The sequence below is a fragment of the Neurospora hispaniola genome (genome assembly GCF_033458365.1).
Source record: "Neurospora hispaniola strain FGSC 10403 chromosome Unknown B0T23scaffold_2, whole genome shotgun sequence".
NCBI lineage: Eukaryota > Fungi > Ascomycota > Sordariomycetes > Sordariales > Sordariaceae > Neurospora > Neurospora hispaniola.
In genome coordinates, this window is record NW_026944407.1 from 5,369,475 (window position 1) to 5,384,084 (window position 14,610).

At 53.4% G+C, this 14,610-nt stretch overlaps 6 protein-coding genes across 6 annotated transcripts; 3 read left to right on the forward strand and 3 right to left on the reverse strand.

Annotated features, from left to right (window-relative positions):
• Positions 1-193: 193 nt before the first annotated feature.
• Positions 194-1,825, forward strand: B0T23DRAFT_100884 (UDP-Glycosyltransferase/glycogen phosphorylase). The gene has a single exon (XM_062831690.1). The coding sequence runs from the start codon at positions 320-322 to the stop codon at positions 1,805-1,807; it is 1,488 nt and encodes a 495-aa protein (XP_062696341.1). The 5' UTR covers positions 194-319; the 3' UTR covers positions 1,808-1,825.
• Positions 1,826-1,842: 17 nt separating this feature from the next.
• Positions 1,843-3,131, reverse strand: B0T23DRAFT_311661 (uncharacterized protein; the record flags this gene model as incomplete). Its single annotated transcript, XM_062834649.1, has 2 exons — positions 1,843-2,546; positions 2,657-3,131. The coding sequence occupies 2 exons, from the start codon at positions 3,129-3,131 to the stop codon at positions 1,843-1,845; spliced, it is 1,179 nt and encodes a 392-aa protein (XP_062696342.1).
• Positions 3,132-3,945: 814 nt separating this feature from the next.
• On the reverse strand, positions 3,946-5,938 carry B0T23DRAFT_403127 (deoxyribodipyrimidine photolyase; the record flags this gene model as incomplete). Its single annotated transcript, XM_062838746.1, has 2 exons — positions 3,946-4,519; positions 4,584-5,938. The coding sequence occupies 2 exons, from the start codon at positions 5,936-5,938 to the stop codon at positions 3,946-3,948; spliced, it is 1,929 nt and encodes a 642-aa protein (XP_062696343.1).
• Positions 5,939-7,063: 1,125 nt separating this feature from the next.
• B0T23DRAFT_427130 (40S ribosomal protein S21) lies at positions 7,064-7,401 on the reverse strand (the record flags this gene model as incomplete). The annotated part of the gene is made up of 2 exons (XM_062840042.1): positions 7,064-7,295; positions 7,370-7,401. 2 exons carry the CDS (start codon positions 7,399-7,401, stop codon positions 7,064-7,066), a joined length of 264 nt encoding a protein of 87 aa, XP_062696344.1.
• Positions 7,402-7,937: 536 nt separating this feature from the next.
• On the forward strand, positions 7,938-10,985 carry B0T23DRAFT_309695 (structure-specific endonuclease subunit slx4; the record flags this gene model as incomplete). Its single annotated transcript, XM_062834540.1, has 1 exon — positions 7,938-10,985. The coding sequence occupies one exon, from the start codon at positions 7,938-7,940 to the stop codon at positions 10,983-10,985; it is 3,048 nt and encodes a 1,015-aa protein (XP_062696345.1).
• A 551-nt stretch (positions 10,986-11,536) lies between these two features.
• B0T23DRAFT_354757 (uncharacterized protein) lies at positions 11,537-13,609 on the forward strand (the record flags this gene model as incomplete). Its single annotated transcript, XM_062836139.1, has 2 exons — positions 11,537-11,968; positions 12,911-13,609. 2 exons carry the CDS (start codon positions 11,537-11,539, stop codon positions 13,607-13,609), a joined length of 1,131 nt encoding a protein of 376 aa, XP_062696346.1.
• Positions 13,610-14,610: the final 1,001 nt, after the last annotated feature.

The window sequence follows — 14,610 nt, forward strand, 5'->3', positions numbered from 1 at the left end:
TCCAGAAACTGTCATGTGAAGAAAGGTGAGCTCGGTGAGCCAAGAAGAGTCACCTCGGTGTGTTGACCATATCCCGGCACCGGGTCTTCACTCACTCACCTTTCACCACGCTTTACTCACTCTCAAAGCCTAGAGATGAGCTTGTCGACGGATTCCACCATCTTGTCTCCACGATCAACAGCTTGATTGGCAGGGGGGCTGCCAACACATTCGGACACGTCTGTTCATGGAGACAATATAACCCAGCGCATTGTGTTGAACCATACCAATATTATTCTGACCATCATCGACTTCATCAGCATCAACATCATCACCCAAGATGGGCTCCCATCAGAAGGTCAACCATGGTGATAAACCCATCCTCCTCTTCACCAGCATCCCAGCAACTGGCCACATAACTCCCACCCTCCGCATAGCTTCCGCCCTCCATGCTCGCGGCTGGCCCGTCTTCTACCTTGGCCCTACTGCCCACAAGGCCACCATATCCGCCACCGGAGTCCAATTTCTCCCCTTTCTCGACGACGCAGACTTCAACGACTTGACGTACTTCGCCCCCAAGGGGGAGGGGGCCATCACCGAAAAAGATGCAGTGGTCCAAGGTACTACTTCTGAACCAACCTGGCGCGACCGCGTCTTCAGCGACTTCCGCGAGTTTTTCATCTCCCCCATTCCGGCTCGGCACCGCTCCCTCTGTGCCGCCTTGACCCACATCCACCAGCTTTTCCCCCCTTCTTCTGCTCGAGTGGTAGTAGTAGCAGAAGCAACGTCCAACTTCCTCCTCCCTCTCTTCCACGGGGCCCCCCTCCCTCCTTCCATTCCCAAGCCAATCGGCTCCATTGCTCTAAGCGTCATGATCCCTGCCCTCCGGTCTGCGCACATCCCACCATTGGTCTCTGAACCGATAGAGTTTGATACTACTCCTGCTTACCGAGAACGGGTCGCCAAGATATGGAGGGACTGGGAGATGGAAACAAGGGGTCTAAAAGAGTTGCTGGTGGAGAAAGTGGAACAAGCAGGCGGCAAGGACTTTGCCAAAGCCATGGAGACACGCGAAAGGGAAAAGGGTCGCGAAAGCTGGGCATTGCTTAGCGGGGAGTGTTTTGTCGGGTATGATCACGTTTGTCAGATTGGTGTTGAGAGTTGGTTTTACAAGACGGAAGAGGGGTGGCCGGCGAATTGGCGGTTTGTAGGTGCGGTGCCCAAGTCGGTTCGTGTTCTTGAGGAAGCAAAGCAAGCCTTGGTGGATGAGGTCAAGCTGGCGAGGGAGAAGGAAGGAAAGAAAGTGGTCGTGGTAGCGCAGGGAACCGTGGAGATTGACCCGAGGCATCTTATCCTTCCAACCATTCAAGCTTTGGGTGGACGAGAAGAAGACACCCTGGTGGTGGCCATCTTGGGACACCGCGGCCGAACACTACCAAAGGACGTGGTAGTGCCCGCCAACGCAAAGGTGGTCGACTACCTCGCCTACGACGCCATCCTCCCCCACGCCGACGTCTTCGTGAGCAACGCCGGCTACGGTGCGGTGATGCACGGCATTGGTCACGGGGTGCCGATGGTTGTCGCGGGAGAAGAACAGGACAAGAAGGAGAACGTTGTGCGGGTGCAGTGGCGTGGACATGGGATTAAACTGAACAAGTCGTGGAGAGACGACAAGGAGTATGTGAAGGAGTTAGCAGAAGCTGTTGGGAAAATCATGGACGAGGAGGAGGGGAGGGAAGTAAGAAAACGGGCCATGGAACTGAAGGAGGAAGCGGACAGCATCGATTGCATCATGACCGTCGAGGAGTGCCTATCCCCCTACTTGTAATCCATTAGTACAACCCAACAAACTAGCCCACTAAACTATAGCTTGCTCCCTTTCCCCTTCTTCTCAGGAGCAGCAGCCATAGCCATAGCCTCCGTCCTCTCCATCACCTCCAATTCCCTCGGCACCCTCACCGCCGTCTTAATCACCTTCTTCACCATCTCCCCTCCCTCTGTCTGTTCTTCCTTCACCTCTTCCACCTCTTCCTTCCTGAAATCGACTAATACCACCCTCTCCACGTCTCCTCCTCGCCCACTGTCCATCAACTCCCGTCCCGGTTTTGCCAGTCCCAGAATCACCCGTCCGTTGCCATAGCTCCCCTGTTTAGCAAAGCTCACCACCTCGGGACTCATAACCTTCTCCGCCCACGGGATGTCAGAGGTCGGATGCTTCACTGAACTCGTCGGTACCCGGCGCAGGAAGGAAACAAGCCTTTCGCGCTGCTCGTCGTAGTCGGAAGATTGTTTGGGCAGGAACCGGCTGATAAGGGTCAAGAGGTAGAACTGCGGTGGGTAAAGGATAATTTCGCCTGCTGAGGCCTTGGCCAGCCAGGTGGAAGGAGAATCAAATAGTGCGGCGGTGTGTTCTACGCCGCCATCGTGGGTAGGGGTTTGGACTACCGTTGTAGTCTGCGATTCGGCGGTGGTGGTGTTCAGGGGAAGCATGTATAGGTACATTTGCGTGGTGAACCGTTTGCGTTGGTTTTGGGGCGTGATCCAGCGGGTGAAGGGGAGGAGGTTGTCTATGTAGGTATTTCTTGTTAGCTCCTTGTTTCCTCTTTCCCCCTTTTTCTTCTTTCCGTCATGACCAAGGACCAAAGAGTGGAAGATAGAAAATAAAGACGGGACTCACCAACATCAGCCACCCCACCTTTCCCCTCTAACCAAGCCGTAAACTTTACCCGATCCCCAAATACCTCCCTCCGACCCTCTTCCAGCTCCTCCTCGCTCAACTCCAACATTTTGTTTCCCTCACCACCACCACCACCACCATCTTTCCGTCGAGCCAACAGAATCCCACTCTCCTCAAATGTCTCCCTCACCGCCGCTAACCTGTACGCCTCACTGTCCCTATGCAACTCCCCATCTTTCGCTGGCAACGGGTAATATTCACCCTCGTGAAACTCGGATAGATTTCCGCCAGGGAAGACGTGAGCAGAAGCAAAAGAGGTGGATTTGGCAACGCGGTGGAGTAGTAGGACTTGATTGATGGGAGAGAGTAGGATGACGGAAGACGAAGGGCGGATGGGAAGGGGGCTTTTGTCTGCCCCTGAGGAAGAAGAGGGTTTGGATAAGGGTGGGATTTCGGGTTTTGATGCCGGGGGCATGGTGGTGGTGAAGGGTCTTGTTGGTGTTGGAGGGTTGTATCGGGATGTGTGGCGGGATCGGGATGCAGGCAGGGTCTTGCGGAGTGGGTGTCGTGGGATTCGGGAAAGACAGCTCAGCGTGCGTGTCTGGGATCGGAGAGTGGATGTTGACAAGTTGAAGTTGAAGACGTTGCTGTAGATGCCACTTCGAGTTGTGAAGCGGAAACGAGCCGAACTCATGTTTTTGTTTCTCCCTTTGTTTCGAGATGTGAAGAGATAAGGCTGATAAAAAGCGAATCCACGTGTCTCTTTCGAAAAAATGGCTTTCCCCGGACTTGTTGCGAAGGGTTACGAATGCCGGAATCCCGTTCAACCTCGGTTCGTCCGTTGGGGTTTGCCTGGTGTTTACTTGATCGGTTCCAGGTTCCCCGCATCCGTCAGCCAAGACAAATGGCCCTGAAAATAGTGGTCCCACAGCGCCTCTTTAGCGCACCGGGGCCCGGTTCCCGGCCCCTCTCCGGGGTGGGGACGCCGTTATCCCCGGATGTCCGTATCCACCGCCAGCGGCATCACCGCATCATTATTTGCAACTCTGCAAAACAACAGATAGGTAGGCTTCGATTCGGTCATAAAGTCATCTTTCAATCACTTCCCAAATGCGGATGTTTACTATAGGTGCGTGTGTGCACTTCAAGACGGGATGCAGTCGTATATCACCATGCCGTGGTTGGATGTAGAAGCTCGTCGTACTTTTTTTTTTCACACATAAAAAGCCATAGCCAGGATCGTAAACAACTACCCAACCCTAGGTCCCCAAGAACAACACTATCCCCTTTCACAAATCCCTCGCCAGCCCTCTCTTGTAAGCATCCAACGCCCTGTCCCTTGCACCCGAATGCTCCACAATCGGCCTCGGATACCCCTTCTCCTCCAACTTCCTCTTGACCTTCTCACTTCCGCGTCCATAAGGATCATGGATCTCCCCACCTTTGCCGCCCTTCAAATCGGGAAGGTCCCTCAACTCCTCCACCCACTTCCTGATATAATCGCCATCAGGATCAAACTTCTCGCTCTGCAGCAGCGGGTTAAACACCCTGAAGTACGGCTGCGGGTCCACGCCCACAGAAGCAGCGAACCCCCACCCCCCATTGTTGGAGGCAAAGTCCCCATCAATCAGGTGCTCCATGAAGTAGCGCTCGCCCATGCGCCAGTCTACTAGCAGGTCTTTGGCGAGGAAGGAGGCGACGATCATGCGCAGGCGGTTGTGCATGTAGCCCGTGGCGAGGACTTGACGCATGGCGGCATCGATGATGGGGAAGCCGGTGCGTCCCTGAGTCCAGGCGTGGAAGTGGTCGACGTTGTAGGACCACTCGATGTTGGAGTAGGTGGGTTTGAAAGGTTTGTTCATGCTGCGATGGACGGTGTTAGGGCGAGTTGAAAACCTACTTGGTGACAGGAAGGTTGAAAACGTACCAGACATATGGCCAGTGAACCAAAACATGCTTATAAAAATCTCTCCATGCCACTTCAGAAATCCACCTCTGAATCCCCTCGTTCCCGCCATTCAGCTTCTTGGTATTGTTCCTGTCCCTCGCCGTGCGTATCGCCGTCCTGGCGCTCAATGTCCCCGAAGCAAAGTGCACTGAAAGGTTGCTCGTCCCCTGCATGGCCGGGATATTTCTCCTCTCTGCATACTTGCCGATAGCCTCGTCGCAGAACTTCTCCAGCCTTTTGAACGCTTCGTGCTCGCCTGCTGGCCATATAGAGTGGTACCGAGCTTTTTCGTCATCTCGCAGTCTTTTGCCCTCTGGAGCCTCAGGAATAGAGCAAGCGAAAAGGTTTTCGTGCTTCTCCTTTGTGCCGGGAGGGTTTGGCCCAGGCTTTTCGTAGATCTCCAAACACTCCGGGTTTTCTTCCACGTGCTTGATCCACGCTCGAAACCATGGGCTGTATACGGCGTATTGCCCTCCGCTTCCACTTTGCAGTGCTCCTGGCATAACAACGCAGGTATCGTGAACCACGTCCGCTGCCATCTTCTCACCCTTCTCCCCTTCCGCCAGTAACTTGACCAGCTTCGCCTCCCTCCTCAACTCATCAACCTCATACTCCATTGCACAAAACAAATGACTAGCTCCCCAGCTCTTCATAAGTTCTTTTATCCTGTTTGGTACCTCTTTGCGTTTCTCCACCGTCTCCACCCACAGCGGAATCCCCAAATCCTCCAAGTCCGTCATCAAGACTTCCAAGGTCCTCAGCATAAAGTCCACCCTTATGGGAGCCCTCAGATGCGCTTCTAGATCCTCCGGACTCAACACGTAGAGACAGATCAAGGGCACCCCGGCCTCCTTAGCTTTCTGACTGGCTAGCCAGAGGGAGCGATTGTCGTGCAGTCGGAGATCCATCTTGAACCAGTGGACTACCGCTTGGCGGACTGGTAAAGACTTGCGCAGGGCGGCAGTCTCAGCTAGTGCGGCATAGAGGGTTTCGATAGGCCGGGGCAGTTCATTGTCGTTGTAGGCTTGGGCCCGCGCGTTGGACATTTCATGCGGGTAGAACTTGCGAAGGACAATGCCGTGGGTTTCGGAGTCCTTGTAAAAGGGGTGTGGTGCACGGAGGGGGTCCGAGGACGTGTTGGGGTTGGTGGGAGGAGCATCGGTGGTGGTTTTGCGCTTCTTGTTGGCTGAAGGGTTGCCATTGACGTGTGAGGTCTGAGGCGGCGCTGAGGCCTTGCGCTTGCTGGGAGCCATGGTGGTCTTGAGCTTGAAGTGAAGAGAGGTCGGCGGGAAGACGCTTGTCTCTGGTGTCAAGGTGCGGATGGTGCGAAACATGGAAGTTGTGTGAAAAAAAGGAGAGAGGAAAGAGAAATCATTCTGGCTTCACCATTGCGACAGCCGCCACAGGAGAACTACTAGGCACTTTCATCATGCGCGTGAGTGTGATTGCAAAGCGATGATGCGAGGTTGTGTTTGTGCAATCGGATCGCTCGATCTCTGCGATACGTCATGGTGTAATTGAATCGAGACGGATCGCCCACTCCGTTCCAGTTGCTTTGTTAGCGCATCTCCAGCGGATCTCCAAAATGCAGGGACATCCGATGACATGCGGGTTTCCATGGCAATTATGGGACGAACGAAAACAGTAAGCATGGAGAGAGAGAGACAACTTGACGGAACTTGCCTTTTTGAAACCGTCTGCCCTGCAAACGGACTGGAGTCGTTCCCTTCTCGACATATCAGCACAAGTCACAAAAACAAAACCAAAAGACATGTGTAACAGCCCTAATGGGAGAGTCAAACCACATCCATGAGAACTGGACCTCCAAACTGTGGAATCACAAAGCGAATGATCATGACAGCATGTAAGACTCGTATCTGTACCATGACGAATCACTCGCTCGTCACAGCCTTTCAAAGCCTCAATTTCAATTTGCGGCATGGAAGCTATCGAGGTAGCTCCAGAATCCCCAGCCTCGAGTATTGTAACCCGGGGAGACTTGTCTAGCCGGGGGATGTGTGTGTATGTTTTGCTCAATGTCACGGTCGATTGGGTTCGGTGTCATGAAATCGGATGTAAGATGTTCGGTGTTGGTGAGAAATCTGTAGACAGACGGTATGCGGACGGAACTCGTTCAGATCATCAATGCCAGTGTATTTTTTTCCGAATGAGAAACAATATCCTTCTGACGCCATTGAGCCTTTGTCAATCAAAGATGCATTTCCGCAAATCCCAGAGTTCCCAACCCAATGTCGTGGTCCCGCTGCCAGTAGTTGTTCGTCCCAAGTCGTTGCCTGCTTTTTTCCTACAGGTCGTTCTTGTGTCCAGATCGATCATGTCGGATATTGTCTGAATTGTTGGGTATCATATCAGCAAAACTGCTCTTCGGTCGAGATTGTCGATTTCGGATTTCGAATCTCCGTACCATTGCCTCATTCGTTCAAAAACACTCCAGACATTTAGCGCTGGGGGTTCCAGACGGCCTTGAGGAGACCATCGCGCTGGGCAAGGCGGTTGAGGGAGTCGTCAGACTCGCCCATGGCGCGAACGAAGCCGGAGAGAGCGTAGATGATGTTCTCGCCCTGGATGGCACGGCCGTTCTCGTCGACCTTGGCGATGGTGATCTGGCAAGAACCGTGGTCCTTGGACTTGATGATGCGGCCCGTCGCAGAGCACTTGCGGGGGACGTAACTAGACGAGAATTCCCGTCGTTAGCATTTCACCTCACGGGAAGAATGAAAAAAATCAGCATGGGGACGGCATACAGGTCGACAATTTCGCCGCGATCGTTCTCCATTTTGGCTGTCTTTGGGGGTGCTGAGACTGCGGTTGGGGGTGTGTGGTCTGGTGACGAGGAGCGGGCAACAAGCGCAGAATTTCCAACTTGAATTTCGACAACAAAATCGCAGTTTGGTGTGCAAGCCCCAAATGTGGGCTGCCCAGTGGCGCGCACGGACGCTTTTGGATGGATTTTGTGGCTAGTGCGCGTCCTCAGGTGTGGCTGTGGTCTAGATGCTGCCTTCCCAAGTACTTTGTACCTGCACTAACAACAACACCTGCACTGTCAGCTGATAGCGCGCTGTAGTCGTGATCGTGGTCCCTGCAAAGTGGAAGCCGTAGAGGTTCCCATCCTCGTCGCCTTCCAGCTTTGATTTCCGCGCGCGGCGCATCGAGTCGCCAAGTTGGCCCAGCGTCCACCACTGACTGAAGTCACATTTGCGCACTTGCTTCTCTTAGGCCCGGTACCTCTACCTTACCTAGTACTCTGCACATTGGATATCGATGGAGGAGGAGACTTGGTACTCTTCCCATCCAGTCGCATCACCAGTTCGAATGGCGCACAATGACACGATAGACATCATCTCGTCGTCGCCCGAGTTCCCAGACATCAGCGTCCTAGTCGCAAAGGCAGCATCCAAGAAACCAGCGCTGCGACCCGGTAGCAATGCCACACCCATTCCCCGCGATGCAGTTGGGCTTGGAACCTTCACAAGCGCTGCTAGCATTTGGCACTTGTCGCAGGTCATGGAGGAAGAAAAGCCCTCAAAAAACTCGTCATCTCGGCCAACAAAAGAGACTCCGACGATAGCAACATCAGTGTCGACAGTAGCGGTTGAAGTGTCACCAACAACAAGGACGGCCATGTCTGAGGAGAAGCCAGGAAAGAAACCCAGGAAACCGAGGAAAAAGAAGGACGAGACAACAGCCGCCGTCGACGAAAATGCACCACCTAAACCACCAGCAAGAAGGGGGAGGCCGCCCAAGCAAAAGGACGTCGATGGACAGCCTGCCTTACCCAAGTCCAAGGCCACGAAACCAGCGGCAAAACCACGGGCTTCGAGGAAGAAAGCTGAGACGGTGAGCAAGCATTTTGCCGCTTCTGCTCATGCTTCTACGGCCGATCCTCCTGTCCCAGAGGAACCCTCGAAAGATCCCGCTGCGTCGAAGCCTCCGAGACCCATACCCGTGCAAAGCATAGACGAGCCAGTCGACCTAGAACCGGCAGCAAGAAGAAGACTAGATTGGACGCCACCGCCAGATGACAGACCACCACCAGCTGCGGGCAACTCGTCTGTGGTCAAGGAGTTACCGTCTTCTACGACTGCCCATACCGAACCACCAGTGGCGTTTGGAAAGCTCTTGGATACATACGGCTGTGAACCAGAGACTATTCAGCCGAGTGAAGGCACTAAAGGTAATGTACTTGGGAAGAGAAAACTGATCGAGATGGTCGCTACGACTACGACTACGAACACTGCCACAGACAAACCCACAAGTCCAGAGACGTCCCCGACCAAGCCCAAAGCCCCCAAGAAGAAGCCACGCACAATCACCGACCTCGCAACGGCCGCCTATAGAATACAAGACCCAGTTGACGATTCCATATCGACTGTGGCACCCAAACAAGACACTCTCCTGGGCTACATTAACGTGGAGAACGAGGATGCTGCTATCAAACCAGGTGGCGCCAAGACAAAGGCCGTTTCCAAGAAGCCAGGAAAGGCCCGGGTCTCCAAGAAGAAGCCCGAGCCTCGAAAACAGCTGTTGCTATCTCCCCATAGCGCACTCAGGCAGGTCTCTGGTCAGAATTTTGTCTTTGGCACTTCCAGCCAGCTTGTGACGGAAGACACCGACCTCCTTCGTGCTTTGCACGAGTCGATGAAGACGGCGGGCAACGCGCAGGATAGCGATCCTTTCATGTCCAGCCCGGTCAAGTTCAGCAATATTGCTAGCAGGCGCAAGACGGGGAACAACAAGCTTTGGAAGGTTGGGGCTAGGGACGAGGACGGCGATCTGCTGGACTTGGAGATCTTTGATCTGACTGAAGCCGTGGAGGTACCGGAAGATGTGGTACAGCAAGCTGACAAACCGGCTGTTGATGTGCCTGAACGGGAGGCAAGTCCTCGAAAACAAGTCGAGCGTGAGGCGGAAAGAGCAATCGAAATATTTTCATCCGATCCCGTTGCCACCGAACGACTCACGATTACAGGACCCGAAACCCTGATCAGTACACTTTCAATAAAGGGAAAAGAGTCAGTTCGCCGTACTACGAAGCCTCCACCGCCAAATCCTGTTGCCCCGCCACGAGAAAGGACACCTCAACGAGCACGTTCGCCATCCCGAGATAGTCTTTCTTCTCGACTACGGAGTCCTCAAACGGAAACACCTCCGAGACCGACCACACCTCCACGAGTAAGCGCTGTGCTCGACCTCGATTACGACTTCGACGACTACGAACCGCCACCAAGTAATCAAGAACATTACCAGCTCCTTGAGCAGTCCCAGAAGACCAGTCCTTCCAAGACGCAGCAGCGGAAACAGCAGCAAACCCAGCAGCAGCAGCAGCAGCAGCAGCAGCAGCAGCAGAAAAAAAGGGACCCTTCGCCCCGCCCAAAGTACGAGGTCTTTACTGACGCCCAACTAAGCCGGGAGATCGCCTCCTACGGATTTAAGCCGATCAAGAAGCGCGCAGCCATGATTCGTCTTCTCGAACAGTGCTGGGAAAGTAAGACGGGGGCAGCTACAGGCAAAAGCACAGGGCTAGGTGACAATACGTTGCAGGAAGGGACAGGGAGTTTGGAGCCCGCTCACCGATCCAACAATTCTGTTGCGGTATCTCCCGACCGAGGGAGAGGCCAAACAGTCCAAGGCGCACATATGCAAGAAGCAAGAGCAGGAATAAAAATGGCTGCGTCCACTACGAAAAGACCAAGGAAGAAAGCCGTAGCTACGTCTGCGTCTGCTCCGCGCACCTCCACCACGGAAAACCCACCAAAAGCAGCACCCACATCAACAACAACTGCACCATTACCTGTTCTCTCCGCATCAACCCCCAAGCCCCAACGCCGCACCTCGTTATCTCCGATTCGCCCCCGCTCACCCATCCTCGAGATCCCCGACTCTGATATCGACATCTCCGATTCCGATCCATTCGCCTGCTCCCCGCCCGTCTCCTCACCCGATGCCTCCTCCTCTACATCCCACCTCTTCTCCACCCCCGAAAAGCACCACCAAGATCACAAACACGATCCGGCAGCAGAAATGTCCCTCATAACAGAGTGCGAGGAGTCCCTCCTGGACATGACCTCCCGCACGCCCTCGGAAGCTGATCTCTTCAAACACATAACCGAAGCCATCACCACCGCTCCCCGCACTACCAACCCTTCCGAGCCCTCTTGGCATGAGAAGATCCTCATGTACGACCCTATCATTCTGGAAGAGCTGACAGCGTGGTTGAATACGGCCGGAAAGGGACTGGATAGAGTTGGGTGGGAAGGATGCGAGGCAGGCACGGAGGAGGTGAGAAGGTGGTGCGAAAGTAAGGGCGTGGGGTGGGTATGGAGAGAGGGGAATAGGGGGCAGGTGAGGAAGAGATTTTGAGGAAATGGGTAGAGGTTTGCGCTGGCCGATGGAAAGGAGGCGGGGCGCTGACCTGGAGAGTTCCTTATGATGTTTCTTCGGCGGACTGCCGGACCCACAGCTCCGATCATACCGGGACCGCCGGTCAGGTTCACGCAGCTGTCAATGACATTTGCAAATAAATGGCAACTTGCAGTTAATAAGATGCGGGCTACCTATGCAAGCTGAACTTGGTCTTGTCGCAGCCTCCGCTGCCTGAGAAGAGTTTTATTCGATGCATACATTATATGCATGTCGCTGTTCATTTTTTCAAGTCCGGCCCTGTGAGTCTTGGTAATCGGACTTCCGGCATGGCTCTTTTATTTTCTTTTTTTTTTTTCCGAAATGAACACTCTAGCTTGTTGGAGAAAATGGTATATATTCCTGCCTTTGGACTGGTCCTGTCTTTCTTCTTTCCCTTCGTTCCATGTTCCACAACCCAAGTACAAATACATCAACCTCGAGAGTCTATCGAAAAACGTTCATTGTCAACAACTACCTTGACCACCTGCGGATATTTAGAAACCGACATGATGATGTCTCTCTTCTTCGTTTTGTCATGCTTCTTGTTGGCCATGGTGCCAACGGCATTCGGGAGTTACGAAACGGACCCGCCTCCCACGTCGTCCCCCTCAATTGCAAATATCTTGGTTGATGGAGACAAGTCGGTTACTCTCAAAGTAACAACTATCACCTATATCAACGCCAAGAACTCTACCACGGTGGTGCCTATTTTGACTCTGTCGACCGTGGTTGAAGAAATCGCCCAAGAGTCTGTTGCTGTCCTCACCGTTCCAGCTTCCCCTGCCTCAGAGACTACGAGCGCACCCACGCCATCGGTAAGTACAGTTCCGACCCCATCGAGCCCAAGCAGCAGTCAACGTGGTGCACAAAACAATGCCAACGGTGGAATGACCCACGATGAGCCTTCCCCTATTACATTTGCGAGCAGCGAACACAATGGTGTTGGAGAGCCCACGAGCAGCAGCCAGCCCGAGCCCGGCCCCGTGACTGTCCATCCGACGGTGGTTTTCAGCACGAGTGCATCGAGAACATTTCGCACATCCTCGACTTCCTTTACTGGGCATGACGGTGAGATGATCACAGTCATCTCAACGATCAACGCTCAGGCCGACCCCAGTTCGTCTATCTCGTCGACCACCAGCCAAGATGCTCCCAGCGTTATCACGAATCTCTTAACCATGCATCGTGGCAACACCACCAGCACGTCCTCGTCCACCTCCACCACATCGTCAACAACCAAGTCCGCCGACCCTGGTATCATCGTCGTGCAACCCAAGGAGTCGGCCACGCCCGATGTTGTCGTCGTGCAACCCAAGGAGTCCTCCAAACTCGAGCCGACCACGCAGTTTGTCACGGTTGTCTCAACCCAGTCCGCGAAACCGGACACGGTAACTGTCAAGTCCAAGGAAGACACATCTGTCGTGACCGAAGTAGTGAAACATACTGCTACTGCCATGGTGACCGTCTTTCCAACAAAAACCAGCTTTCTCACAAGCACCGTCCAAGCACCCCAAGCACCTGTTGTGACGGTCCATGTCGCCAACCCCTACCCCTTCGGCGTCGGGGCCTCGCATACCCCCGCCACTTATCACGAGCACGATGCTGCGGACGGTGACCCTGGCGGCCTTCAGTGGGCCCCGGGTGTGCATACCAACCCACTAGACAGGTCGGCGCAGTTTACAAAAGCGAAGCCGCCCACTTGGCCTACTTGGGGTGCTGTTGCGCAAATCATGGGATTCGTGGTTCCTTGGGTGACTGGGCAGCCGGAGGAGGTGAAGGGAACAGGGGCAGTGGCTACGATATCGCCTGTGATGGAGGAGGCATTCAAAGCTGCTGAGACCCCGGTTGAGGCTGCGAGGACCACTCCGGCTGGTGATGTGCAGGCTCAGGCTACCCCAACCTCATCATCTACTGTTGAGGTTATTTCTGTTGTTGATCTTGTCTCTACTGCTCGTGCTCAGGGTGCTGTTGACGCTCAGGCGACTGTTGACACCTCTACTACCCCTGTTATTGAGACTACCTTTACCGTTCTGGCTACTGACGATGCTCAGGACAAGCCTAGTGTTCACGTTCGCGACTGGAACGCCGCCGAACGAACAAGAAGAGTCAGTCCCTCGGACATGTTTAACACTCTCTATGGACCCAGAAAGCCGTCCAACCCTACGAACGGTCCCCCCATCACTCGGGCCCTACGAGATTTTCCGTTTTTGGGGAAAACAACCCTCGTCGGAACCCGCGAGCCGTCCACCCTGACGCACGGCAATCGAATTCGCGAGAACCAAGACGGAATGGACCCTATCCAGGCCCGCAGCACCTTGTCTACCTCTGCCTCTGCCTCCTCTGCACCGACCCTTGACCAGGACCTGGAACCCCATGCAAAGAGGAGTAACGACACCGACAACACCGACAACACCGACAACATTGACACCAACGAGATGGGCAACATGAATGTGAATGTGTCACATGCGACGGAAGGCTTCTGGGATGGTGTCGCGGAAGGGGCCAACAAGTTCTTTGATGGTGTCGCGGAAGGGGCCAGCAAGTTCTTTTGCTGGCTTCTTCCTTTTACTTGTCATCATTGATGGCAGAATAGCGGTTGAATCGGAGAGATGGACTGCAGGCGAAGGGAGGGTGGGGGAAGAGGCAGCGAGCATGCATGCGCTGGGAACAATCGCAGATGAATACAACTGAGGGTAACGGGAACATGAATGGAAGCGCGGATCTTTTGATGGCAACTAGAGGTAGAGGAAGTAGCTTGGGCTCTATTGAGAGCACTGCTGCCTCCAACTGAGTCTGCCACTTTGAGGAGGAAATGCCCCTGGGATATAACAACGAGGGCTGGTGTATGTTTGATTTGATCACTGGTGGGAATACAGGTTACATGCAGGATGCAGGCTTGGGGAGTTGAGCCGCGTGTTACATGTGCTTTTTGGAAAACGGAATCTGCGACTTGCTTGATTTTTAGTTGGGTTTACCTGAAGGACAAGGAAAGCTTGCAGTGCCCTGATTTTGAGATTCACGAAGAAAGACCGGATACATGTATTAAAACGGAGAAAGCTCAAGCGCACCTCTAGCGAAAATGATTTCTAAAAAAAAAAAAAAAAAAAAAAAAAAAAAAAAAAAAAAAGAAAACCATACACTACTACAGTCCAGTACTGATTTGTTCATTATCTCGAGACCTCGTGTCAACTTTCCTATACGTCTTTATAGCTAAGTAGCGCGTATTATTACCTTGGAAACGCCATTCCTGATATTCGATATATTATATCAATTCCTGTTAATGCCTTTATAATTCGTACCTACTCACCCATTTTAATCTATCCTCATAGGTAAGCTTTGGGACTATTCGGGATTGATTTCGTCTAGTATGCACCACCAGAAGTACCTACCTACCTAGTGTACCAAGCTAACAAACAAACCAGCATTGGATTGTATAATGTTGGCTCTCAGTCTCTTTCTTTGTGTTACTTACATGTAGGTTGCCACCTGCCTACCTCTATCTAAGTAGGTAGGTACCGAGCCATTGAGGCAGGTGTAGGTAGTGCAAACTAGAAGACTGTCATTTTTCCTCACACAAAAGATG

Coding starts and splice junctions, on each gene's coding strand:
- B0T23DRAFT_100884 (XM_062831690.1), top strand. CDS start 320: ATGGGCTCCCATCAGAAGGTCAACCATGGTGATAAACCCATCCTCCTC.